The sequence below is a fragment of the Lipotes vexillifer genome, unplaced genomic scaffold (genome assembly GCF_000442215.2).
Source record: "Lipotes vexillifer unplaced genomic scaffold, Lipotes_vexillifer_v1.1 scaffold4, whole genome shotgun sequence".
Classification (NCBI taxonomy): Eukaryota; Metazoa; Chordata; class Mammalia; order Artiodactyla; family Lipotidae; genus Lipotes; species Lipotes vexillifer.
The window spans coordinates 6390589-6413665 of NW_006785876.1; the positions used below are offsets into that span (position 1 = coordinate 6390589).

A 23077-nucleotide genomic window follows, 5' to 3' on the forward strand; every position below is an offset into this window, starting at 1 on the left:
ACGAACCCGTCCCCTGCATCGGCAGGTGGACTCTCAACCACTGCGCCACCAGGGAAGCCCGAGATTCTTAATATATTTAGAAAACATACCATAATGTTAACTTAAAAATTAAGTTTAAAAAGTCACATATATATGTATAAATATAGATGTCTCAAATATATACAAAAAGAAAAAACACTGATTTAAAATGTTTATCTCTAGGAAAAAGAATTATGAGTGCTTTCTGTTCTTTATATTATGCAACATTTTGCCATTTTTCTAAATTGGTATATAAACATGATTTGCAACAAAGCCTAACAATGGCAAATTCTGGTGAAAGCAGCCATTTCACGGGGGCGTTGGGGGAGAGGGGCAGCGGGGGGACCTTACCTAAAGAGGTCAAGGATAATATTGGATAATAATTATATTGGACTTCTCTTCAAAAACTATGCAAGTAAGAAGAGAGGTGAATGAAATATTTAAAGTGCTGAAAGAAAGAAGCCACCAACTTAGAATTCTGTGTCCATCAAAATTATTCTTCAAAACTGAAAAAGAAATAAAGACTTTCTCACACACACAAAGAAAAACTTAAGGGAGTTCGTTACCAGCAAACCTGCCTTGCAAGAAATGCTAAAAGACCTCCTTCAAAGAGAAAGAAAATGATTAAGTCAGAAACATAGATCTATACAGAGAAAGAAACAGCATTATACAGGGAATAAAAAAGGTAAAATAAAACTTTTTAAAATTTTATTTATACTTAATTGATCTAACAAATATTAGTTTGCTCAAAATAATAATAGCAACAATGTATTCCATGATTATAGCTTATAGAGAAGGGAAATGAATGACAACAATGCTATAAAGGAGGGAATACTCTTTTATAAGGTACCTACACTGGATTTCCCTGGTGGCACAGTGGTCAAGAATCTGCCTGTCAATGCAGGGGACACGGGTTTGAGCCCTGGTCCAAGAAGATCCCACATGCCATGGAGCAACTAAGCCCGCACACCATAACTACTGAACCTAAGCTCTAGAGCTCGCATGCCACAACTACTGAAGCCTGCACGCCTACAGCTCGTGCTCCACAACAAGAGAAGCCACCGCAATGAGAAGCCCACTCAACACAACAAAGAGTAGCCCCCACTCGCCACAACTAGAGAAAGCCCACGTGCAGCAACGAAAACCCAACGCAGCCAAAAACAGATAGATAGATAGATACATAGATATATAAATAAATTTATTTATTTAAAAAAAAAAAAAAGGTGCTTGCACTACCCATGAAGCCATATAGCGTTATTTCACGGTGGACTCAGAATAGTTTTAAGCATATATTTCAAACTGCAGAATACCACAAAAAAACTTTTTAAAGAAAGGAAAGTATAATTGATATATTGAGAGGAAAGAAAATGGAACCGTATAAAATGCTCAATTAACACCAACCAGGAAAGGCATAAAAAGAGTGGAAGCCAAGAAGAGAAAGAGAGAGGAACAAAGAACAAGATCAGTGCTAGACAAGAGTTACAAATATGTAGATATTAAACCAACTCTATCAATAAACACATGGGTCAAAGAAAGTGTCTCAAGATAAGTTTGAAAATATTTCAAAATATTTCAATCTAAATGAAAAGTAAAATACAACACACCAAAACTTGTGGATTCAGAAAAAGAAGTGCTTAGAGAGAGATTTATAGCATTATATGCATATATTAATATTAGAAAAGATCTAAAACCAGTAATTTAAGCTTCCACCTTAGGAAAAGAGAAAAAAGACAAATTAAAACCAAGGTAGGCAAAAGAAATAATAAAATCTAGAGCTGAAATTAAAGATATTGAAAACAAGATCTATAGAGAAAACTGATGAAACCAAAAGCTGATTTTTTGAAAAAAATGAAATTTATAAACCTCTAGCCAGTTTAAGAAAAAAAGACACAAATTACTAATATGAGAAAGAGGGAACATTACTACTTATCCCATGGACATTTAAAAGATAATAAAGGAATACTGTTAACAACTCTATGCCCACAAATTTGATAACTCAGATAAAATGGACCAATTCCTTGAAAGACACAGGCTACCAAAACTCACACAATGACAAATAAATCATCTGAATAGGCCTATATCTATTTTAAAAATTGAGTCAATAGATAATAATCTTCTAAAACAGAAAGCGCCAGGCCCAGATGGCTTCGTTGGTGAATCCTAGCAAATATAAGGAAGCAATTATCTTCAATTCTCTACAATCTGATCCAGAGGGAACACTTCCTAACTCATTCTATAAGGTTACCATTCCTCTATTACCAGACAAAGACACTGTAAGTAAGGAAAGATACAGAACAATATCTTCCATGAACACAGATGCAAAAAAATCCTCCACAAAATATTAGCAAATAAAATTCAATATTGTATAAAAAGAAGTGTTCACCACAACCAAGTGGGATTTATTTGAAAATCAACTGATCTAATCCATCATACCAACAGGCTAAAAAAGAAAGACCATATGTTCCTATCAATAGACAAAATTTGACAAGATCCAATACCCCTTCATAATAAAAAATTCTCAGCAAATTAAAATTCTTCAACTTGATAACGAACATATGCAAAAACCCTACAGCTAATGTCATACTTGATGGTGAGAAACTAGATGCTTTCCTAAGATCAGTAACAAGGCAAGGATATTCCCTTTTCACCACCACTACTATTCAATATCATACTAGAAGTTCTAGCTAATGCAATCAGCTAAGGAAAGGACATAAAAGGTATAAAGATTGGAAATGAAGAAATAAAACTATCTTTCTTCACAGATGATGTGACTGTCTATGTATAAAATTACAAAGAATCAATTAAAAAAACTCCTAGAAACAATAGGCAATTAATAATAGCAAGATTGTAGAATATAAGGTAAATATATGAAGGCCAATTACTTGCCTGCATACCAGGAATCAATAATTGGAATTTGAAATTTTTAAAATATGTACCATTTACTTTGACATTAAAAAAATGAATACTTATATATAATATTAATCTAATAAACTATGTAGATCTATATGAGGTAAACTACAAAACTCTAATTAAAGAGATCAATGAAGACTGAAATAAAATGGAAAGACATTCTGTGTTCACTGACACAGCTGTCCCGCTCAAAATTGTTAAGGTATCAGTTTTTTTCAACTGGATCTATAGATTCAATGCAATCCCAAAGAAAATCCCAGCAAGTTACTTTGTGAATATCAACAAACGGATATGTCACTGCACCATAATAAAGCTACAGGAATCAAGACAGCACAGTATTGGCAAAAGAAGAGACATCTAAATCAATGGAACAGAATAGAGAGCCCAGCAACAGATGCACGCAAATGAGCAGGGCAATCCAACAGAAACTATTTTCAGCAAATGGTGCTGGAATAACTAAACATCCAAATGTAAAAGAAATGAATCTAGACACTGACCCTACATCTTTCACAAAGATTAACTCAAAATAGTCCACAAACCAAATGTAAAATTCAAAACTATGAAATTTCTAGAAGAGAGGATAGGAGAAAATCTAGATGACTTGAATTTGGAAAGACTTTAGATACAAACACCAAAAGTATGATTCATGAGAGAAAAAACTGATAAGCTAGACTACATTAAAATGAAAAACTTCCACTGTGCGAAAGATACCGTAAAGAGGATGAAAAGACAAGCCACAGATTGGGAGAAAATATTTGCAAAACACACATCTGATTTGGCAGCTCCTCAAAAAGCTAAACACAGAAGTACTGTATGACCCAGCAATTCCACTCCTAGGTATACACTCAAAAGAACTGAATACAGGAACTTGAACAGATACTTAAACATCAATGTTCAATTACAGCATTATTCACAATAACCAAAAGGTGGAAATAATTCAAGTGTCCATCAACAAATGAATGTACAAACCAAATGTGGTATGTACAAAGAACTCTTAAAACTCAACAATTTAAAAAATTTTAATTTAAAACGGGGGATAGATCTGAACAGATACCTCCCTAAGATATATAGATGGCAAATAAGCATATGAAAAGTTGCTCAACACCATTTGCCATTAAGGAATATACAAATTAAAACAATGATGAGGCATCATTACACACCTATCAGAAGAGCTAAAACCCAAAACACTGAGAACAGCAAAAACTGACAAGGGTGGAGCAATGGGAGCTCTCATTCTTTACTGCTCTGAATACAAAATGGTAAAAGCTACTTTGGACGACAGTTTGGCAGTTTCTTACAAAGTTAAACACGGTCTTAACAAACAATCTAGAAATTGCACTCCTAAGTACTGATATTTACCCAAATGAGTTGAAAACTTATGTCCACACAAAAACCAGCACTTATATTTATAGCAGCTTTATTCATAATTGCCAGAAACTGGAAGCAACCAAGATATCCTTCAATAGGTGAATGGATAAACGAACTGTGGTACATCCATAAAATGAAATATTTTTCAGCAGTAAAAAGAAATCAGCTTTTAAGCCACAAAAAAAGACACAGAACAACCTTAAATAAACACTGCTGAGTGAAAGAATTCAGTCTGAAAAGGCTACATTTCGTATGATTCCAACTATATGACATTCTGAAACAGACAGTACTATAAAGAGAGTAAAAACACCAGTTGCTAAAATGGTTAAGACGCTGAATTTTGTTATGCGTATTCAACCAAAATTTTATGGCGATTTCTAGAAAAAAATATTCTGTATGATACTATAATAATGGGTATATAACATTATGCATTTGATCAAGCCTACAGAACTTCACAACAAAGAATGATGCCTAATATAAACTACTGACTTCAGGAGATAACATACCAATATTGGTTCATCAATTGTAGCAAACACAGGCCCCAGTGGAAGATGTTAATAGTAGGGGAAACTGAGGGCTGGGGGAAGTATATAGAAGTCAGTACTTCCCACTCAAATTTCTGTAAAATTAAAATGGCTCTAAAAAATAAAACCTATTAAGTTTTTAAATGGTTCTTTTTGACACTTCCAGTATTAAGCTTTATAACGATTTCAGACAGTAAATAACTAAAGAGCAGTGCTGTCATATATATCAATTATATGGAATAATCCATAAGCTCTTCCAGAAATATGCAAACTTTAGGATTCTTAATTTTTTAAAAACTGAACTGATAGCTAAAAGGACAAGAACCCTGGAAATTTAAAATTGTACAAACAGAAGGCAAAACATAATAAATAAATCTGTACTTAACCATTAACTTTTAGGCCAGGTTTTATTCCTCAAAGGTTCATCTTCCTAATAAATGAACATTAAAACTTTAAATGCCAAAACTCTTTTGAATTAATTTATAAAAATCTTGTCTACATATTAAATATTTCCTTAACTTTTTAAACAAAGTATGTTTAATAAAATGTTCTTCCTGTTTGTTAAACTGCTTTCAGCACCGTGCTACCTTTTTAAAAAATCTATTAAGGTAGATAGGGTAGTCTGAATCCACATTAAACGACCTTGGAGGATGCTTTTTGAGGTTTGGTTTATTAGTACTTTTGTGTGTTTAGTTCCCAGACAGGCTATTCTCATTACTTGCAATGATTTATGTGTCTGCTTTATAATTAAATATTGGGGAAAGGGGTGTGGTGTAAAAACAATCGTGTTAGAACTTTATCATAAATGAGGGCAAGCAGGCAATGACCAGAGCTTGCAAGAGAGAAAGAAGGGAGGAAGACTTTATGATGAAATTTTATGAGATTTATATAGTAGTAATGATACACTAAAGGTCTCAAATTCAGATCAAAATATGGGTTCATTTGCTCTTTACCAATTGAAAAAAATGTGTTCTTTTCCTGCTCAGTTGTTGTAATCATCATCATCACCCAATAAATAATAGTCAGTCTAGCTAATGTAGGTGAATCCTCAGAAAGCTAGTTTACTTTGGATAATATGTACAGTGATGCGTGCAATGAATGTTTTAGAGATTAAGTAATACCAAAAATAATTAATTCCTTTACTCAGATTTAAATTCAAATATAAATGAAAAAGAGAGAAAATAGCTCATAATCTCTGATAAGATTTCTGTTAAATATTTTATGCTTGGGCATTAAATCCCGTGAATTCTGAAAAGAAAACATGTCTGTGGATAAAACGCATAGGAATCTTACCATCCTTCTTACTAGTAATAATGAACGACTAATATAAATACTGAGATTTATGATAATTTGGGGATACATTAAAATCAAGATTATTTATTTGGATTCCAACCCTATTACTAGAAGAATTTTAGGGTGCCTTATAAAACTATTCACAATATAATTATATGATCAAGATGAAATTACACTACTCAATTCAAAAGACAGTTATAAAGCCCCACAGATATGATCTTTCACATAACAATCAATTAAAACCAAAACCAAAAAAAAAACCCCAGATTTTTAAAATACTTTAAGATTTTCATTATAATAAGTAAATTAAAAGTTTGATCATTATTTCAAACTGTTCTTGCCTCTTCTATAAAAGAGGTTATCCACTAGGCCACAAGTTCTTTATATAAAATTACAGAGGGAGCAGGAGTGGGCAGACTATGGCACACCAGCTGCCTGTTCATGCATATATGGTTTTACTGAAACACAGCCATGCCCATTCATTCACCTATTGTCTAATTTACTTACTGTCTCTCTTTCAGACTACAATGGCAGAGTTGAGTAGTAAACAGGGACCTTACAGCACACAGAGCCAAAAATCTTTACTATCTAGCCCTCTACAGAAAAAATGTAAACATCTCTGGTAGGGTGTTAACTAAAAAAACACAAATTCAGAATAATTTAAATAAAGATATATAGGCTTCTGCTCATTAAAATACTTCTTCAAAGAGTATAATTTAATAGTATAAACAATTTAGTAGCGGTAGTAGAATTCAGTAGTATTTATTTAATGTGAATGAACTTTTAAAGGTATTTTTACACATCTTAGAAGCAACCAATTAATAAACAAGGACATAGTAATAACAGATGCTTATTTTGATCCTCTAAAAACCTCTAGCTTATTGGTCTAGACTTGAGTTACTATAATAAAAAGGTAAAAATTTTTATATTGCTATTTTCAAAAATATTTTACCATTTTCAATTTATATTTGCCATGTATAAATTTGTGAAAATTAGTTCTTTTAATGTGAGTGGAATTTCAATGTAAAAAATAAAATTATAAACTAAAACCTAAAATTGCTATGTATAGCCCAGGCTATCCATATTCACTTCTTTACAAAAAAAAAAACTTACTATTTATAAAAATAAATGAATTTTCCCCATCTACCTGATTTCATTTTGAAATCAAATCCCCATACACCTTTTCCAAAACATGTTTCACCTTTAAGAAGTTACGGTTATATGTATATGTATAGCTGATTCACTTTGTTATAAAGCAGAAACTAACACACCACTGTAAAGCAATTATACTCCAATAAAGATGCTAAAAAAAAAGAAGTTATTGTTTAAGATGAAAAATAGAATGCCTAAAATAAATAGTAAAAAAAAAAAAAGTCCCTTCACCTGGACTCACCAATAGTTAACATTTTGCCACATCTGTCTTATGTATGAATTTTAGTACTGACTTCATGAAAATAACTCATCATGCACCTCTTTTAAGAGTAAGGATATTTTCCTATATATGTGCAACAGCATTATCACACTTAATAAATATTCCATAGTATCATCAATATCAAGTCCATATTCAAGTTTCCTCAAATATCCTAAAAATGACTTACGAAGCTTTTTAAAAAATCTAGCATCCAGTCAAGGTTCACATACATGACCAGTTTCTGAGAGACAAGGGCCAAATTTTTCTTTAAACAGTCTTTTTGTGTATACTATCTTCTCGCTTCTTTCCGAAAACTTGTTCTCTGGAAAAGCTGTAGGAACACAATTTCCCCAGTACTTTCCTGCCAGAACCATTCAGCAATGGAAAGGTATTGGGATAATGGTGGGGAGTAAATTGAACTTCCAATTATCTCAGTAGATTCTGTTTTCACTATGAAAATATTGAGAATGAAATTGCAATCTTATCATAGCTGATTTCATTTTTTATAAATATATACCTAGCCAACATTCATTGATCATCAAGTGAAAAGTCTTGTGACTAAGACATGCCAGGACTTAAGAAATTAAGCTTTAATACTGTTATCACTAATAACTTAATAAGAATCATGAATAACTAGCCAAATACTGTATCTTATAAAAAGAAACAATATTTTCTAAAAGTCTAAAGCGTGCTCTTTACTGGTCACTGAAAAAGCCAGTTTTAGAAGACAAAACATACTTTTTTAAAAAAAATGTAGTCAATTTTTATAGCTCACTAAGTTAAATAAAGCTTTAATCATCCCATAAAAAGACTGAATAGCTTGCATATTATGCCCATGCACTAAGAAACCGACTTCTTTGGCAATTTGTTTCAAAATTTTCAAGCTTTTACTAAAGTGTAAAACTTATATTTTGAACAATGCTTTATTATACCATTATAAAAATATGTACTTCTGAATAACATGAACCACAAATTTTTTATTATTAATATAATTAAAGTATATAAATATTTTCAAATTCTTTCATAATTTATTTAATCTTAAAGTTCAAATTGGAGCAATTTTTGACTACTAAGCTGTCTGGGAAATTGAGATTTCCAATGGGAATACTGTCAAATTTATAAAAACAAAAAGATCAGTATTCTAGTGATTCATTTCCAATATATTCTCTATATTGTTAATTATGGCTGAACTCAGAGTATTTTCCAGTGTAAATTATACACAAAGCTTAACAAATAGTGACCTAAATCTGCAATTGCCTTTACAGAAACCAATGAAAAATCTATACACAGCAATGAAATTGGCATGCAAATAAAAGAACTGTCAAGACATGTATCCCTAAAAATAAGCCTACAATAACTATTTTAAAGGCTGTGTGTGGTCTCACCCATATATTTTGGCAAGATGCACTTTCTCCAACCACAGCTAGATTCATCCAAATGCAGTGGCACTGGAGAGCCTCTGTCTCACCTGTCAAAGTTGAAGAACGTTGTTCCAAAGACCACCATGAGTCCATGGAGAAAAGCCACAGTGCTACAGCTGTTATTGATAAGCAGTCTCTTAAGGAGAAAATACTTCAAACAATTAAGCAAATCAGCCTTAATAGAGATATAGACAGATAGACAATATATTAATGTTTAAATGGTGAGATGACAAATACCATGCCAGGTCGGAAACAGCGACAACTTATATACTGGAATACTAAGGAATCTTTCATAAGTAACACTAACTTAATAGTCTTTTCTATTCTTTATCTAATACAATTTCTATACATTATTTACCAATTCAAAAGAACTATTATGTTTCCCTTATTTAAATATTTTAAAATCTCCCTTATAAAACCTCAAAATTCATCTAAATTACTAAGGTACTAAATTCATCAAAATTACTAAAGTCTGACAGTTAAGAGCACAAAAGATTAAGACTTAAAAACAGAAACCCTAAATATATTAAAACCTGATTTTTTTTTAGAAGATATCTTTGTATCTTTTTCAACCACATTATAAAAGCAGTTTTCTGCTTTAGATTAACCCCCCTTTAGTAAAGCATTTAAACTGGTCAGGTAAGCTATAGGTAGGTTAAGGTAAATAAAAAGAAAGAGCAAGAAAAACAATTACTTTGAAAAGAAAAATGCTTCAGTGTACAATTCAAGCCCCATCTCAAACCTGGCAATAAAAAACAACTTAAAGCAAAATGTAAAGAAATATACCTGGCTGGGTGAAAAGTATAAATAATCGTGATGAACATCTCATAATTTAACTTATTTTTCCTACTAGATGACAATGTCCTCGAACCCTATATAATACTGCAACAATTCAATCCAAAAAGAAAAAGGGTGCCCTTTTGTGCCTTTTCCAGGAAAGTGAATATCCAAAAAGTTCTCATTATAAGAGAGTTTCACCTACAAACAAGTCCCACAGCACAAAGGCTCCAATGTACTATGATGTCCCACACTTTCATTTACTATATTCTCTAAGTACAAAGGTTCCAAAAAGATTAGTTTCACTTTTCCCTAGATATATTTAGTATGTTAACTAGTATAGTTGGAATATTATTTTCCTTTGGTTTTGTCAGTAGCATGTCTGATATAAATTTTATTAAGTGGTAGTATATGTAACATTGCATTGTGGGTAGTAGTTTCCTGCTTTACCCTAGCCACATCCTCAGCTGTCATATTGAGCATGTTTCCCATATTTTCTGCAAGTTCTCGACTTTTTTTTCTTCTTAGAAAAATGACAGCAGAAGATGAACTGTTCTAATAATTATAAGAAACATGAATTATTTATACAGTTACATTAAACAAGTATGGATCACTGTGTACTTTGAAAAACACTCAAAGGGAGAAAAAAGTAATCCTCATAATTAAAGGGCTAAATTCATGTGAAACAATGTTAAAGTAAATTAACACAGAGGAAGGAATTAAAAAACGTTAAAAGAAATCTCTGTAATAAGATGCCAATACCATCTAACAAATGAGGTGTACTATAACAAGATATAACAATGATTTGCCTTGAATGTTAGAAGCTTCAAACCTGTAACGTATTCATTAGTGAAGATTAATGTCAATATCCCCTACTAGAACCTTAAGAATCTACTTTGAGATTTTATAAATGTCAAAACAGAGAAAGAGAAACCAAAAAAGCCTAGAGGAGAGAGGGAAGAAAGGGGGAGGAGTGGAAGGGGAGAGAGAAGGGGAGAGAGGGAGACACAAAAGTTAACTACTTTCTCTTTTGGCATCCAACTTCCACATTATCTCACATTAGACAGAGAGCTGCTAATACTAACCAAATGAAGCTGTTCAAACAATCATGGATATGGTAGTGCTTCGGGTTTTTACAAAATTTAAAGAAACTGAGGAGAAAAACAAAGAATACTCTGATTACAAAAAATACCACTTTGTTTAGTATATATATACATACACACACATATATATGTAAATTTTTTGAAGTACCAAAAAATAATACCTTGTACACATATACAACCACACATGTGTGTGCAGCTGTGAACATGGATATATACCCCATTAAAATAAGGAAGTGGAATTAAATCTCTCATAATCATCATAATTTAAAATAGCAATAAAATTATACATATTTTACTAATGTAAAAATTTTTCAAAGCATCAATAAAAGGCCCAATAAATGCTATGTAAGTCTCAATAGCTATACATCAAATCCAAAAAAAATTGTCACATACCAAGTTGAAAAAATAAATTAAGAAAATTCCTTGCTAAAACCTCATAATGAGAACATTTTAAGCCAAAATAGGATTTTTACAATTTATAAAATTCCTACATCAAACCTGTTTTGCTTCTATTGCTTTCAATTAAAAGAAAAATAGAACAGCAACAAATATATGTTTAAAACAATCAAAAAAGAAATAGAAACGGGCACAAGACTGGTATTGATAAAACTACTGTATTATAATAGGATCATTAATTCAGAAAATTAAAAAATGATTCAAAAGGTAACAATGAAGATATATATGTAGTATTTAAAACATTATAGTCTTATATCATATAACAATATACAATATAAAAAATTCGACCAATGTTGACAAACTTATTAAATACAAGGCAATGGGAAAACAAACAACTAACTTTACTTTTTGTGAAACTGTTTTCAAGTTCAAAGCTATATTTCATTTCCATGGCATTATAATACATAATTTATACAGCAGACTTAAACTCGATACTTACTTCAACATAGCAAATACTAATATATCCCCTAAAAGAATGAAGTTTTGAGGGTCTTTAAAAAACCAAAAAAGCCCTGTGGTTTGCATTTCTGATTTTAAGCATAATCAAGAGCTTGCTTTATCTGCAGTGACTTTTCTGAGTCAGTCTGTCTTCAACACATGTGGTAAGCTATTTCTAATGAAACAGACTGTCAATTATCAAATGTGTACCAGTTATCACTTTTGTTTTTAAATTTTTACCACAAAGTAATATTTGCTCCAAAGAGGATAGATTTTCAATTTATAGAAAGAAAAAAAGTATATGTATGTATGTACGTATGCATGTGTTTGTGTGTGTGCGGGTAATGAATATACAGACTTTAAAGCCCAAGACTTCACTACTTTCTCCTGCCAGAATTTGATGGGCCTCACACAGAACAGAAAGGGCATATTCAACAATATCTATTAAACTCTTAAGCAATAAGAGTGATTACCCTGACCCAAAAATTACGTGCAGGAGGGTTACCTGCAAAAACAGAACAAGCAGTTAAGAGACACATAGATGTTAAAAATTATTCAAATACATATACAGTTAATTTGGAGGGCCAAAGTACACTTAATAAAAACAAAAAATTTTAAGGGAGAAAATATTTAGCAAAAAGTTATGTCAGCAAATCCAAACGCAGAAACTGAAAACCCATTCTGAAAAAAGAAAAGCATTTACTTAGCAGACTACTAAATTTTTTCAATTGCCTGATTCTACTGCTATTGTATGTGCATATGGAACTATGTTTGAAAATTCCACGAATTATATAGACAAAGCCCTCCTTTAACTTACTTTAGATATTAATTAGAGCTACAGATCCCACTGTACGCCTTATTTATGAAAGAGAATCAATGAATAAATTTTCCCTTTTGCATGAATAACTGCATGTTAAATGAAAGCTTTTACTTTTCAATGTAAAACCTGTTTACATACACAATGAGGCATGATAAATATGTATTTTAAATAAAACACTAAAACGTTATTTCTGGTTTTTTATCACTAAAAATTTATTATGGAAAAGTTCTAGATATTTGAATAATAAAGGATTAAAGTCATTCCCATATCCTCCCAGTGTATTTTGGGCAAATTATTTTTTTGTAAGAAACTTATGAACACGTTAATACATTTATCTTTATCGAATATAAACCAAAAACAGATAGTGAACTGTGCTAGGATGACCATACGAAGGGGTATTTTGGCTCTAACATCCTCCTCAGTATTTCCCAGTCCTTACCCCATTATACACCCCAAATAATGTTTTGTAATTCACTGTCTCCGCCCACCCTCCCACTCATTTACTTCATGCCACTCCTGGTTACTATCACACTAGGAAGAAGTCTAACATGCAAATTCAGAGTGGCGTGGATAAACGGCAAAAAAATGCCTAGAAAATTGGTCTGTTCAGCTTTATAATTTTTGCTGAAAAATACCCCATTTCTCTCAACTGATGAAAACAGGAAGCTCTATTCATAAATATGAAATTCTCTGCCTATGATATATAATCATCCTAATAAGAAAATGAGTTCTATACATACATGTCCAAAGGGGCAAAAAAGGAGATAGTTTCCCAAAGATGTTTCCAATTTTCTTCTGAATCAGAATTAGCAAATCGAGACGACTAACATACTCTGTGTGGATTATTCCTTACTACACACAGCATTTTGTAATTTATTTCAAAAGCTTCTATTATAAACAAAAAATACAGCTTCTGTTAACCCACTCCATTCTGAGCTTAGAAAAATCAATAACACTGAACAATCTAAGTTACAACATAAGAATTTTACTTTATATTTGTATAAGACTTGCTATCAAAGGCTCTGTTAAAGTTAATATCCAAGTAAACTATACAAAATGAGTATACAAAATGAGTATATTTCCTTGAAAAATAAAAATTATTACCAACATAAAGAAAACTAAGATTCATCCAATAAACTATGCTACAATTTTTGCTATTCATTTTTATAAGATACTCAAACTAGCCATGAGATAAAGGTAAACATAATACAAAAGATACTAATTATATTTAATCTTTATTGTAGGAGCCGGCATCTAATATTGATCATACATAAACTAGACAGACATGATTTAATATTTGTAAAGGAATCCCCAGACTAACACTTTCATGACAGCCAATTACAGTCAAGCCCAGCAAGCAGTTTGCAACCGGACCTTAAGAAAGGTAAACTTTTTTACAATGAGTTACAGATTCATGAGTTTAAGAAGACAAGAAAAAGAAAAACAGAAGGACTCCAATCACCCAGCAAATATGAAGCAGACCCCAGAATGTGATACAATCCAAAGATGTAAATTATTGTAAATCATCACTGTTGTTCAGGATTTCACACACAGCCTCTTGAGCCAATTTTGCTCACTTTTCCACAGACACAATAATGAACTAAATAAAAGGAGGAGGCACAAAAAGTAGGGGTGGGGGGATAGAAAGGAAAGCCCACAACAGCAGAGCTCTGCTCTACAAACGCTTAACCTTACAGGAGTTTGGGCTCCTTCAGCATTTGTATTCTATCCAAATCCTCATGAGTCACAAAAATTAAAAAGCTATATCCTTCTGGATGCCAGGAAGGGCCTTACCACAAGCCTTTTGTCAGAGAGAGAGAGAGAGAAAGAGAGAGCATGAGCAAGGGGGGAAAGCCACAGTGGTAGGCAGTCCCACTTGACTGTGAGTACTATGAGGTCACAAACCACATGATTCTGTCTCTCCAGTAATAGTGCTTGCAAAAAAAAAGGAGTTTGAAAGCTTTTGCTTTTTTGGATTGTGTGAATGCTTCATTCGCCTCACAAACAACCACAGAACCACAAGTGCGGTGCAAACTTTCTACAGGAGGACAGCAAGAAGTCTCTGGTTTTTAAATGGTTAATCTCCGCAGGTCACTACCAGCCACCGAGACCAACAGAGTCAGTGAGTGCTCTCTAACCACAGTCTATGCAGTAATAGTAGGTCCTTCCAATATTTGCTCATTCTCTTTTTGTTTTGTTTCCTTGCTTTTCACATGTTACCAGCTACATAATTTCTTGACAGAAAAAAATAAATATCAAGTCTATGTACTGCAGGCATACTGTAAAACTAAAACAAGGTTTGGGTATGGTTTGTGTTTTCAGTTTAAGGCTGCAAGCAGAATTTACAACAGAGGGTACAAGTTCTATCTGAAAATAAAAGGAGGGACTATGGCATCAAACAGCCTCTTCAGCACAGTGACACCATGTCAGCAAAACTTCTTTTGGGGTAAGTGTTATCATATTTTAAAATCCTATAAGAGATGAACCTGTTAAACGTAAAGGTATGTTTCTTGGATAGACTTGCTAGCTTTGCCAGCTAACATTATATTAAAGATCATAATGATGCTATTTTGTTGCACTAAAAGTTGAAAAATGAAATTGCTGTACAAATTTGCTTTTGGCATCTGTAACTTATCTACTTCTCGGACTAATGACTTGAAATAGAAAAAATTAAATTATCTCACATTAGTCTAAATGTTTTCTAGAGCTATAGAAATGAGGTAGTTGAAACAGTAAAGGAAAGTTTAATATTCTCATTAACCTTCACTGAAATAAAATTAGACACTACATTAATCGAAGTATTGTGAAGTATTCACCCCGGCAGCTCCCAATATTTGAGCAAACTTTTAAAAGGAAGCAATTTTACAAAATAACAGACCACAGAATTATCCTGACATTATACTCTACTATGTAAAACAGAGGAATAAACCTGCAGTATAACTTACATTTTAACCAGCTCAACTACAAGAAATCTACTTATAATTTTAGACTGCATCATAGATATCTGCACAAGTTTGTTTCTAAGCAACTTTACATAATTGAAGCATATATTCAACTGAAATAAAATTATGATAAGTATGTAATAGCCATTTTTAAAAGATCTTTATAGTTGCCCAGGATATCCAGGATATTAAAAAGCTCACAGAAATCGTCAAAAACTTACATGCAATCATAACTTTCTATACAATTTTAGTTTACATCTACACACTATTATCCATAAGTAGAAATTGTTATAGCAAACATTAAAACGTCTAGGATTCTTTTAATCATATTCTTTGACCTACCAAAATGAGTATCATTTAGTCTCATAAAAAAGAAAAGTCTGTAAGGATACTCTGGATGATTTAAAAGAGCCATATACCAATTAAGTCATGCTGGACTTTAAAAGAAAACAGGCATAATATCGTATTAATATTTAATTTCAAGTTAGTGTTAATACACAAAAGCAAATTACTTCAACATTCATCAGCTAAGATGGTATTATAGTAAAATATCTAAACACTTACAAGATTTTCTTTATGCTGTCCAACATGTTCTACAAGGCAAGTTTATAAAATTTTCTTTTATCCTTTAAAATAAATCCTTTTGCTGTGTATACCTGTATTAACTTTGCTTTATAACTTACAACTAATGATTGGAGTTTCTTTTACTCCTCCTACTTCACACATTTTAACTGGCTACCAGAGGATCAGTCTTAGTTTCAGTCAAAGAGAAATAATTAAACCTGAAGGAGAAAAAAGGTTTCTCTTAAAAGGGTGAGAAAATACACTATGTATTTTACCAAAAAATGTAAAATTGCTGTAGTGACTCCCTCAATAGTTCTAAGTGGGCCCCCTCAGTTATAACACATACAATACAATAATCACAGATTTTTTTTTAATTTAATGGAAGATAATAAGCATTACTGTAAAAATTTCTGCATTAAGGAAGCAGAACATATACACAACTAGACTGCATTAACAACCCCTATTATAATTATAGCTCATACATGGAAACTTCTGCTGTTCCCACCCAAGAGAAGAGGGGAAGAAAATGCTTAAAACTATTGTTGTACGTGGAGGGGTAACTTGAAACAGCATCTCAAGCAGTTAAGTTACTCTTCACAATGTTACTCTATCTTTTTAAAAATAAGAAACTTTCAAACCAGATCGGGAACACAAATTTCAAGGGCTATTTCAGCATTAGATGTAAAGTTACTAATATAGTCACAAAGAATATGTTAAAATGTCCTTTATTCTGTCATACGGGGGGGTGTTTACATTTCTGTGACATCCTTAGTAACTATTTCTACAGTAAAATTTTCAAAACTTGACCCAGTTTCAAACACGCATGATAATGAATTAAATAATCTTCTATCACATAACATATTTTTATACATCATAACTAAGTCTTCCTCTTCTGAAAAGTGGAATTTACCCTCTCCCACTCCCCAATAGTATTTGAGAGCCTGGATAGAGAACGTAAGATGAACCCACTACACGGGACTAATTACAGGTGGGTGGTGGACATAATGTATAGGTTATCATCACACTACAACCATTTCCCCCTTCTGGAATCTATCTGAAGTCTGAAACCTCACTTCAGGCTTTAAATTCTTAAGTAATTGATTATCAAAACAACCTAATGAAATGTCAAAAGTATGTGCTCCAATTTTGTAAAATAGTTTTAAAAGTTCAGGCTCTTCCCAGGTAAGGGACAAAAGCACACGCTGACCAACTGCCTCACCTCAAAATAATAAGTGAAAAGAGTGTGTGTGTGTGTGTGTGTCTGTGAATTTTCAATGTGCACTACTCAAAATATGTCCATTATTTATCATAAATGAAGTCTGTTAAAATGAATAGATGTAACTCATGGAGTATCTTACCATTAAGAACTTATTTATGAAAATATATCAGCTGACAGACTAAACTTCTACATAAAACCTTTGTAACTGACTGTAGTACCCGACTGAACGTGATGTGTGAAGACTGATTTCCAAAACAATAGTTGTGGTCCATATCAATGATAGTGATTTTATAGTTTCAAGATTTAACAGCGACAAAGTGTCACAACTTGCTTCTAAAATAAGAGAGCTAAATTCCAAAATCCAGGGAGATGATTTAAAAAGAGCATATATAGAAGACCACTCCTATTAAAAGCTAACAATGTCGATGCAATTTCCAAAGACTCTTATTATGTATTATTTAACATTATAGTAAATAACCATAATTTTACATGAAAACTGGTAAAGATTTCACTTTTAAACATTAAAAATATTTTAGAATGTAGAAGATTTAAAACAAATCACAGAAAAATACTGTTAGTCTATACAAATCTCTTGATAGTCTCTAAATCACAAGAAAGCATGAAATATACATGGTTACATTATGATATACTTTAGTTATTTTAAAAGAAGAAAAAATTAATCTCTTCAATTACACCCTTCAAACTAATCACTGATAGTTTGACTTGTTTAAATCAGTCATGCTAAAGTTAAATTCAGTAAGATAGAAATGTTCCAGTTTGTTAAAAGAACACTGAAATATTTGATGGTTAAATAAACTGCAGAGGGGGGGAAAAAACTAACTCATTGAAGGCACTAAGATTTTATCAAACACACAGAATTAATCTTTATTGAATAGAACCATTCACAAATCAAAACTCACTGTAGTTCAGTACTTTCAAGCAGCGCTAATCAATTACAAACCTTTTCTAGTGCTTCAAAACTCATGTGCTTTCAATTTTATACACTGGTGGTCCTCAAGTACTATATTGGGGCTGAGTTAAGACATTCTGTATCACAACTTTTTTTTCAACAAATATTCATCTAGAGGGCTTTTTTTTCCCTCTCAAGAGCTGCTCACATGAAAACTGTGGTAATATTTTTATACTGTACTTCTTTGTTGAAGCAAAAGGTTAGGGGTTACCTAAATACCTCAACTGTATATACGAAAAAGGGAAAAGGTAAGTATTCATATAAAAAAATCCAATGGGACTGGATTATTTATTTTTGCATTTCCTATGATTAATGATGCACCCATGCATACTCGAAAACTGATGGCAAAACAGGGTAACATCTCAAACTCCTCTCCAAAGCATACAAATACCAACCTTCCATGCTGTTCTAACCCTTGTTGCAAGATACTAAAATGTGACAACTCTAATAATGAGGTCACGCAAATCTCCTCAAAAGCATTCACTGCAAATGCAATTAATTACCTAACAAAAGTCTACAGAGATATTTTTACATAAGGGATTCACTGGAACACTCTACCTCTACAGTGTGTCTCTGTAAAAATAATACACATATGGTCAAACAGACAAATACCTTCAATAAGAAAGAATCCTTCCTACAAACAATAAACCTGTACGTGACAAAGCGTAACTATTTTTTCTAGTCATCTGCCATGCAAGATTTATTAGTAAATGGGTGCTAACAAAACCAATGCTAATTTAAGCAGTACTCCCATTAGGTTACCCAAATGCACTACCTTTTTCTCCTATACCAATGAATTCCACTGAAGATAAAACTTCATCCAAAAAAAAAACCTGTCATTAGCCTCCCGTAATAAGGATAACAATAAACTCCATATTCAGTATTTTCTAAAGAGCAAAATATTCTAAGCTGTCTAAAGTATATGGAAATTCTTCATGAAATAGGAAATATTTAATGTTTTAAAACAAATCTTTAGAAAAGGAAGTCTCACATAATGAAAATATACACCTTGATACAATCTATTGCCATTTCAAAGTTTATGGAATTCGGTGGATATGTATTTTGATTAATGTATTACAATTCAAAAAAATAATGGGGAAATTCTATACCTTATTCAAAGGGACTTTACTTACAATTTTAACCACAGTTGACCACAAGCTTTTGTCCATTTAACAACAAGCACACATACATTCCCACATAATTTTTTAAAGATCTGTAGAGCAACTGAGATTAAATGCTCTTTTATTACATTGTATACAAAATCTTCATCTTATGTTGAATTCTTAGGAATTTCTCCCCTTTGTATTATTTACTAAGGATGTAGGATTCAACTTTGGACAGTGCTGAATGTAAGCAATACCATACCAATCATTTCGGGTGTTTATTGTTGTTGTTGAACAGGATGTTAACTCTAAAGTATATTTTTTCATAAATATGCTGTCTTATACGAATAAAAACCTAATCATTCACCATTATATGTTAAGATAATTCCCAAATAAAATGAGCTGTAGAATTGAGTCCGGATAAGCATTAAATACTTGCAGTGAAGAAAAAATTCATTATTGATACACCTCCTATAAGTACTCTTTATTCTTGTTAATACTCATAAATCCAACATCCAATATGTAGTCCAGGACTAAAAATCATACTGAGTGTGATTAAGTGATTTTCAATTTTTAAATCAACTGCCCACAAAACAAGGAATTCTGCACCATACAGACATATATTAAGTGAATGCAATTTTAATGATGTTTAAGATATTTTAAAATTATATCGATGTCAGAAAATGTACCAAGTTACATTATTCTCAGACATGTATTTAAGATTATTGTGGCAATTAAAGACTGTTATCTGTACTTCTACTGCCGTCCCTTAAGAAATTATACATAAGAGTTACATTAGAGAAGTGAGAGTCTAACAGGGTCCATCCAAGTATCCTGTGCAAGGCCAATAATTTTTACCACAAAATCAAATAAATTTATTTTATTTTATACTTTTCAGTCTTTATATCAATGGTGTCTACTGAAATCATTATACCATCAACTATAAAAATATATTTACATAAAAGACTTAGCTAAAAACTCCAAAATTTAAATACACATTTTCAGGTTCACAAAAATCATATGAACCATGAGTGTGCCAGGCTTTGTTTACACATTCCTTATTGTTAGATATTCCTTGTAGTCAGGTATCTTACAACTAAGTCCCTTTTGTGGTTCAGTTAAAAGCAAAAGCCAAAAAAAAAAAAGGGAAATAAAGGAAAAATGCTAGCCAAATCACAACAATCAGTAAGGTTCTAAGGCATGTATATGCAATGTCTTTCTTTGGAAAAATTCGAATAATGATGTTGCAGTTTTCCACAGAACTTTCTATGGACATGGACATATTTTTATACAGAAGCTAAATATTTGCCACATAAATACAACTTCAATTTCTTTCAATTATGAAAATTTTAATATGTAGTATATGAATTTACCTGTGCATATGAATGCATACACACAAGTGACTAGAGAAACTTGGGATAATAACTGTAAACCAGGAAGAAAACAACTGTAAATTAGTTAACTGAGGTATCATTTGCAGTTCTATTGGAAAGATAATCAATTACTTTTTGCATGTATACTAACAGAGAAATGTTAATCTGTAAAACCAACAACAGAGATTAGGCATCTGTTAGGGTATACAAGATTAAAATAATCAAAAACTATACTTGTAAAACACAAGGACACTATTTTCCAGTTATAAACTTAAATTAAAAACTGGTATCAGTTAAATTATTACAGTTCACAAGGGAAAATATGAATGTAATTAATCTGCTAACAGATACCTATTTACATACATTATCTCAAAGAACAACTCTGGCTTGAAGCTAAACAGGTATATTTTCTGTATATTTACTCGTTGCCCATACAACCTAGGTAAACAAGTTAAATTGGGCATTGTGATTTTTAATTCAGTTATTTCATTTTGATAGTAATTATAATTAATTTTATTTTTAAATTTTTCTACTGAAGTTCCCAATTTAAACTTCCAATTTCCAGATAATCTTTAAGTGGAAAGGTATCATCATTTCTACCAAATGGTTAAGAATTACTTAAATGGATCTAAACAAAGTGAATTCACTATGAACCTGAAAAGAAAAAAGTGCTCTATTTTACAATTAATATTTATCTCATTGGTTTTACAGTATTAGTGTAATTTGATCCCAGAATTAGACACAAGAGTATGCAAAAGTTACAGGGTACATGTTCCCTGTAATCAATAATAACTTTTTTGTAAGTTTTGTAAACACACCTTAAAGAAAACCTATTTTTTGAAGAAAAGTGAATTCTCACTTTATTTTACAAACTTCTGTCAGATTACAGAAATCTGCAATATTATACTACCACAGAAAGAAAACTTTTTTATGCTAATAGTCTACATTATTATCAATCACTGTGTTTTCCATAAAATGTATACATGTAAAAATATACAAGCATTTCATACTAAGGACCTTAGCACCCGATTCAAAATTATTAAGACACTATAAGAAGATATCTACGAGAAAACTTCCATCAAGACAGTACCATCTTAATATCAGGCAAGATAACTGGTTACAAAAGGTAATCTAGCAAGATTAATTTTTACTTCTCACGAAACTTGTAAAGCTTTTAGGTAATTCATCTTTTGACAAAATGCAGAAAAAACTGCTACTGCTCTTACAGAGTTCAAAACAAAAATTAAAATAGTTAAGAAGATAATCCATAAAACAGATATACAAAGATAATGTACTACAGTATGTTGGTAAAGCAATATAAACGTGAAAGTCAATGTAATCCAAACCTTTGATCATTAATCCAACCTTCTCTTCATAGTAGAAACTCCTCTTTTTCATATTATTAAAACTCCAGCGTTACACAGAATTCTTTACATTCCCTCAGTTGTTAAAACTAAACACACATAATATATTCTATTTTAGGAGGGAAACATAACATTTTTAAAACTTTTTACCACAAGTATCCACTTTATTTTAAAAATACTATTATCTAAGCTAGATCAAGACAATCGGTATTGTCAGAATATCACTCTCGATGTAGTAATAAAGATTTAACAATATATTTCCCATATACTATGTATAAGCAGATTGCAGAATATTTTAGTGCACCAATAGGACCAAAGAAAACACATATGGAGATTTATTTTTAATCATCATTCACAAGTATCTAGAAAGAAAATTGAGACATATGCTGATTTTTAGCTTATTTTTATTTTTATAAATGTTCTTTCTTTTTAATGTAATGATAAATCGGAATATATCAAGAGATACTACAACTATTTTTTTAAGACAGCAAAATATTTGGCTTAAATTGCTGAAGTATTTCATTATTAAATGGTTAAACCATTCTATATATATTTATATGTGTAAAAATCATTTTTACTCAGACATGTTCAAACTATTTTCTTGGCTATGAAATGAAATCATGTGCTCCAACAAATAACATAGTATTTTTGATAAAGTATTTACGTACAAAGTAAATATGTATTACATGTACAAAATGATAAGCGATTTTCTATAATGAAACTAATGCATGTAACTCAAATTCTCCACTTTGATTTAAACCTTATTCAGCCAAATACACAGTCAATTCATTGTGTTTCCATGATCAAAAAACATCTAATACTCTGAATGCTGTTTTAAAGGAAACTTTAAGAAAAATTATCTTACTATTGTAAGCTGACAGAAAGGAATTTTTTGAAAAGTAGCTGGGAAAAGTGTGTAATCTGAAAACTTACATATGAACTTAAAACTTACATACTCAAACATATGAAATGAACAAGAAAACAGCGAACAAATGGCATAAAA

The 23077-nt window shown here is 31.5% G+C and overlaps 2 protein-coding genes across 3 annotated transcripts in view; one reads left to right on the forward strand and one right to left on the reverse strand.

The window, feature by feature from the left end:
- The window catches only part of SUPT3H (SPT3 homolog, SAGA and STAGA complex component), a 439195-nt gene that overhangs the window by 374653 nt on the left and 41465 nt on the right, over window positions 1-23077 (reverse strand). The window lies entirely within an intron of this gene.
- The window catches only part of RUNX2 (RUNX family transcription factor 2), a 210813-nt gene continuing 202259 nt past the window's right edge, over window positions 14524-23077 (forward strand). Inside the window, exons 1-2 of the mRNA XM_007458302.1 lie at window positions 14524-14661; window positions 14862-14985. Coding sequence (XP_007458364.1) covers window positions 14524-14661; window positions 14862-14985 — 262 coding nt within the window. The remainder of the gene's footprint in view (window positions 14662-14861; window positions 14986-23077) is intronic.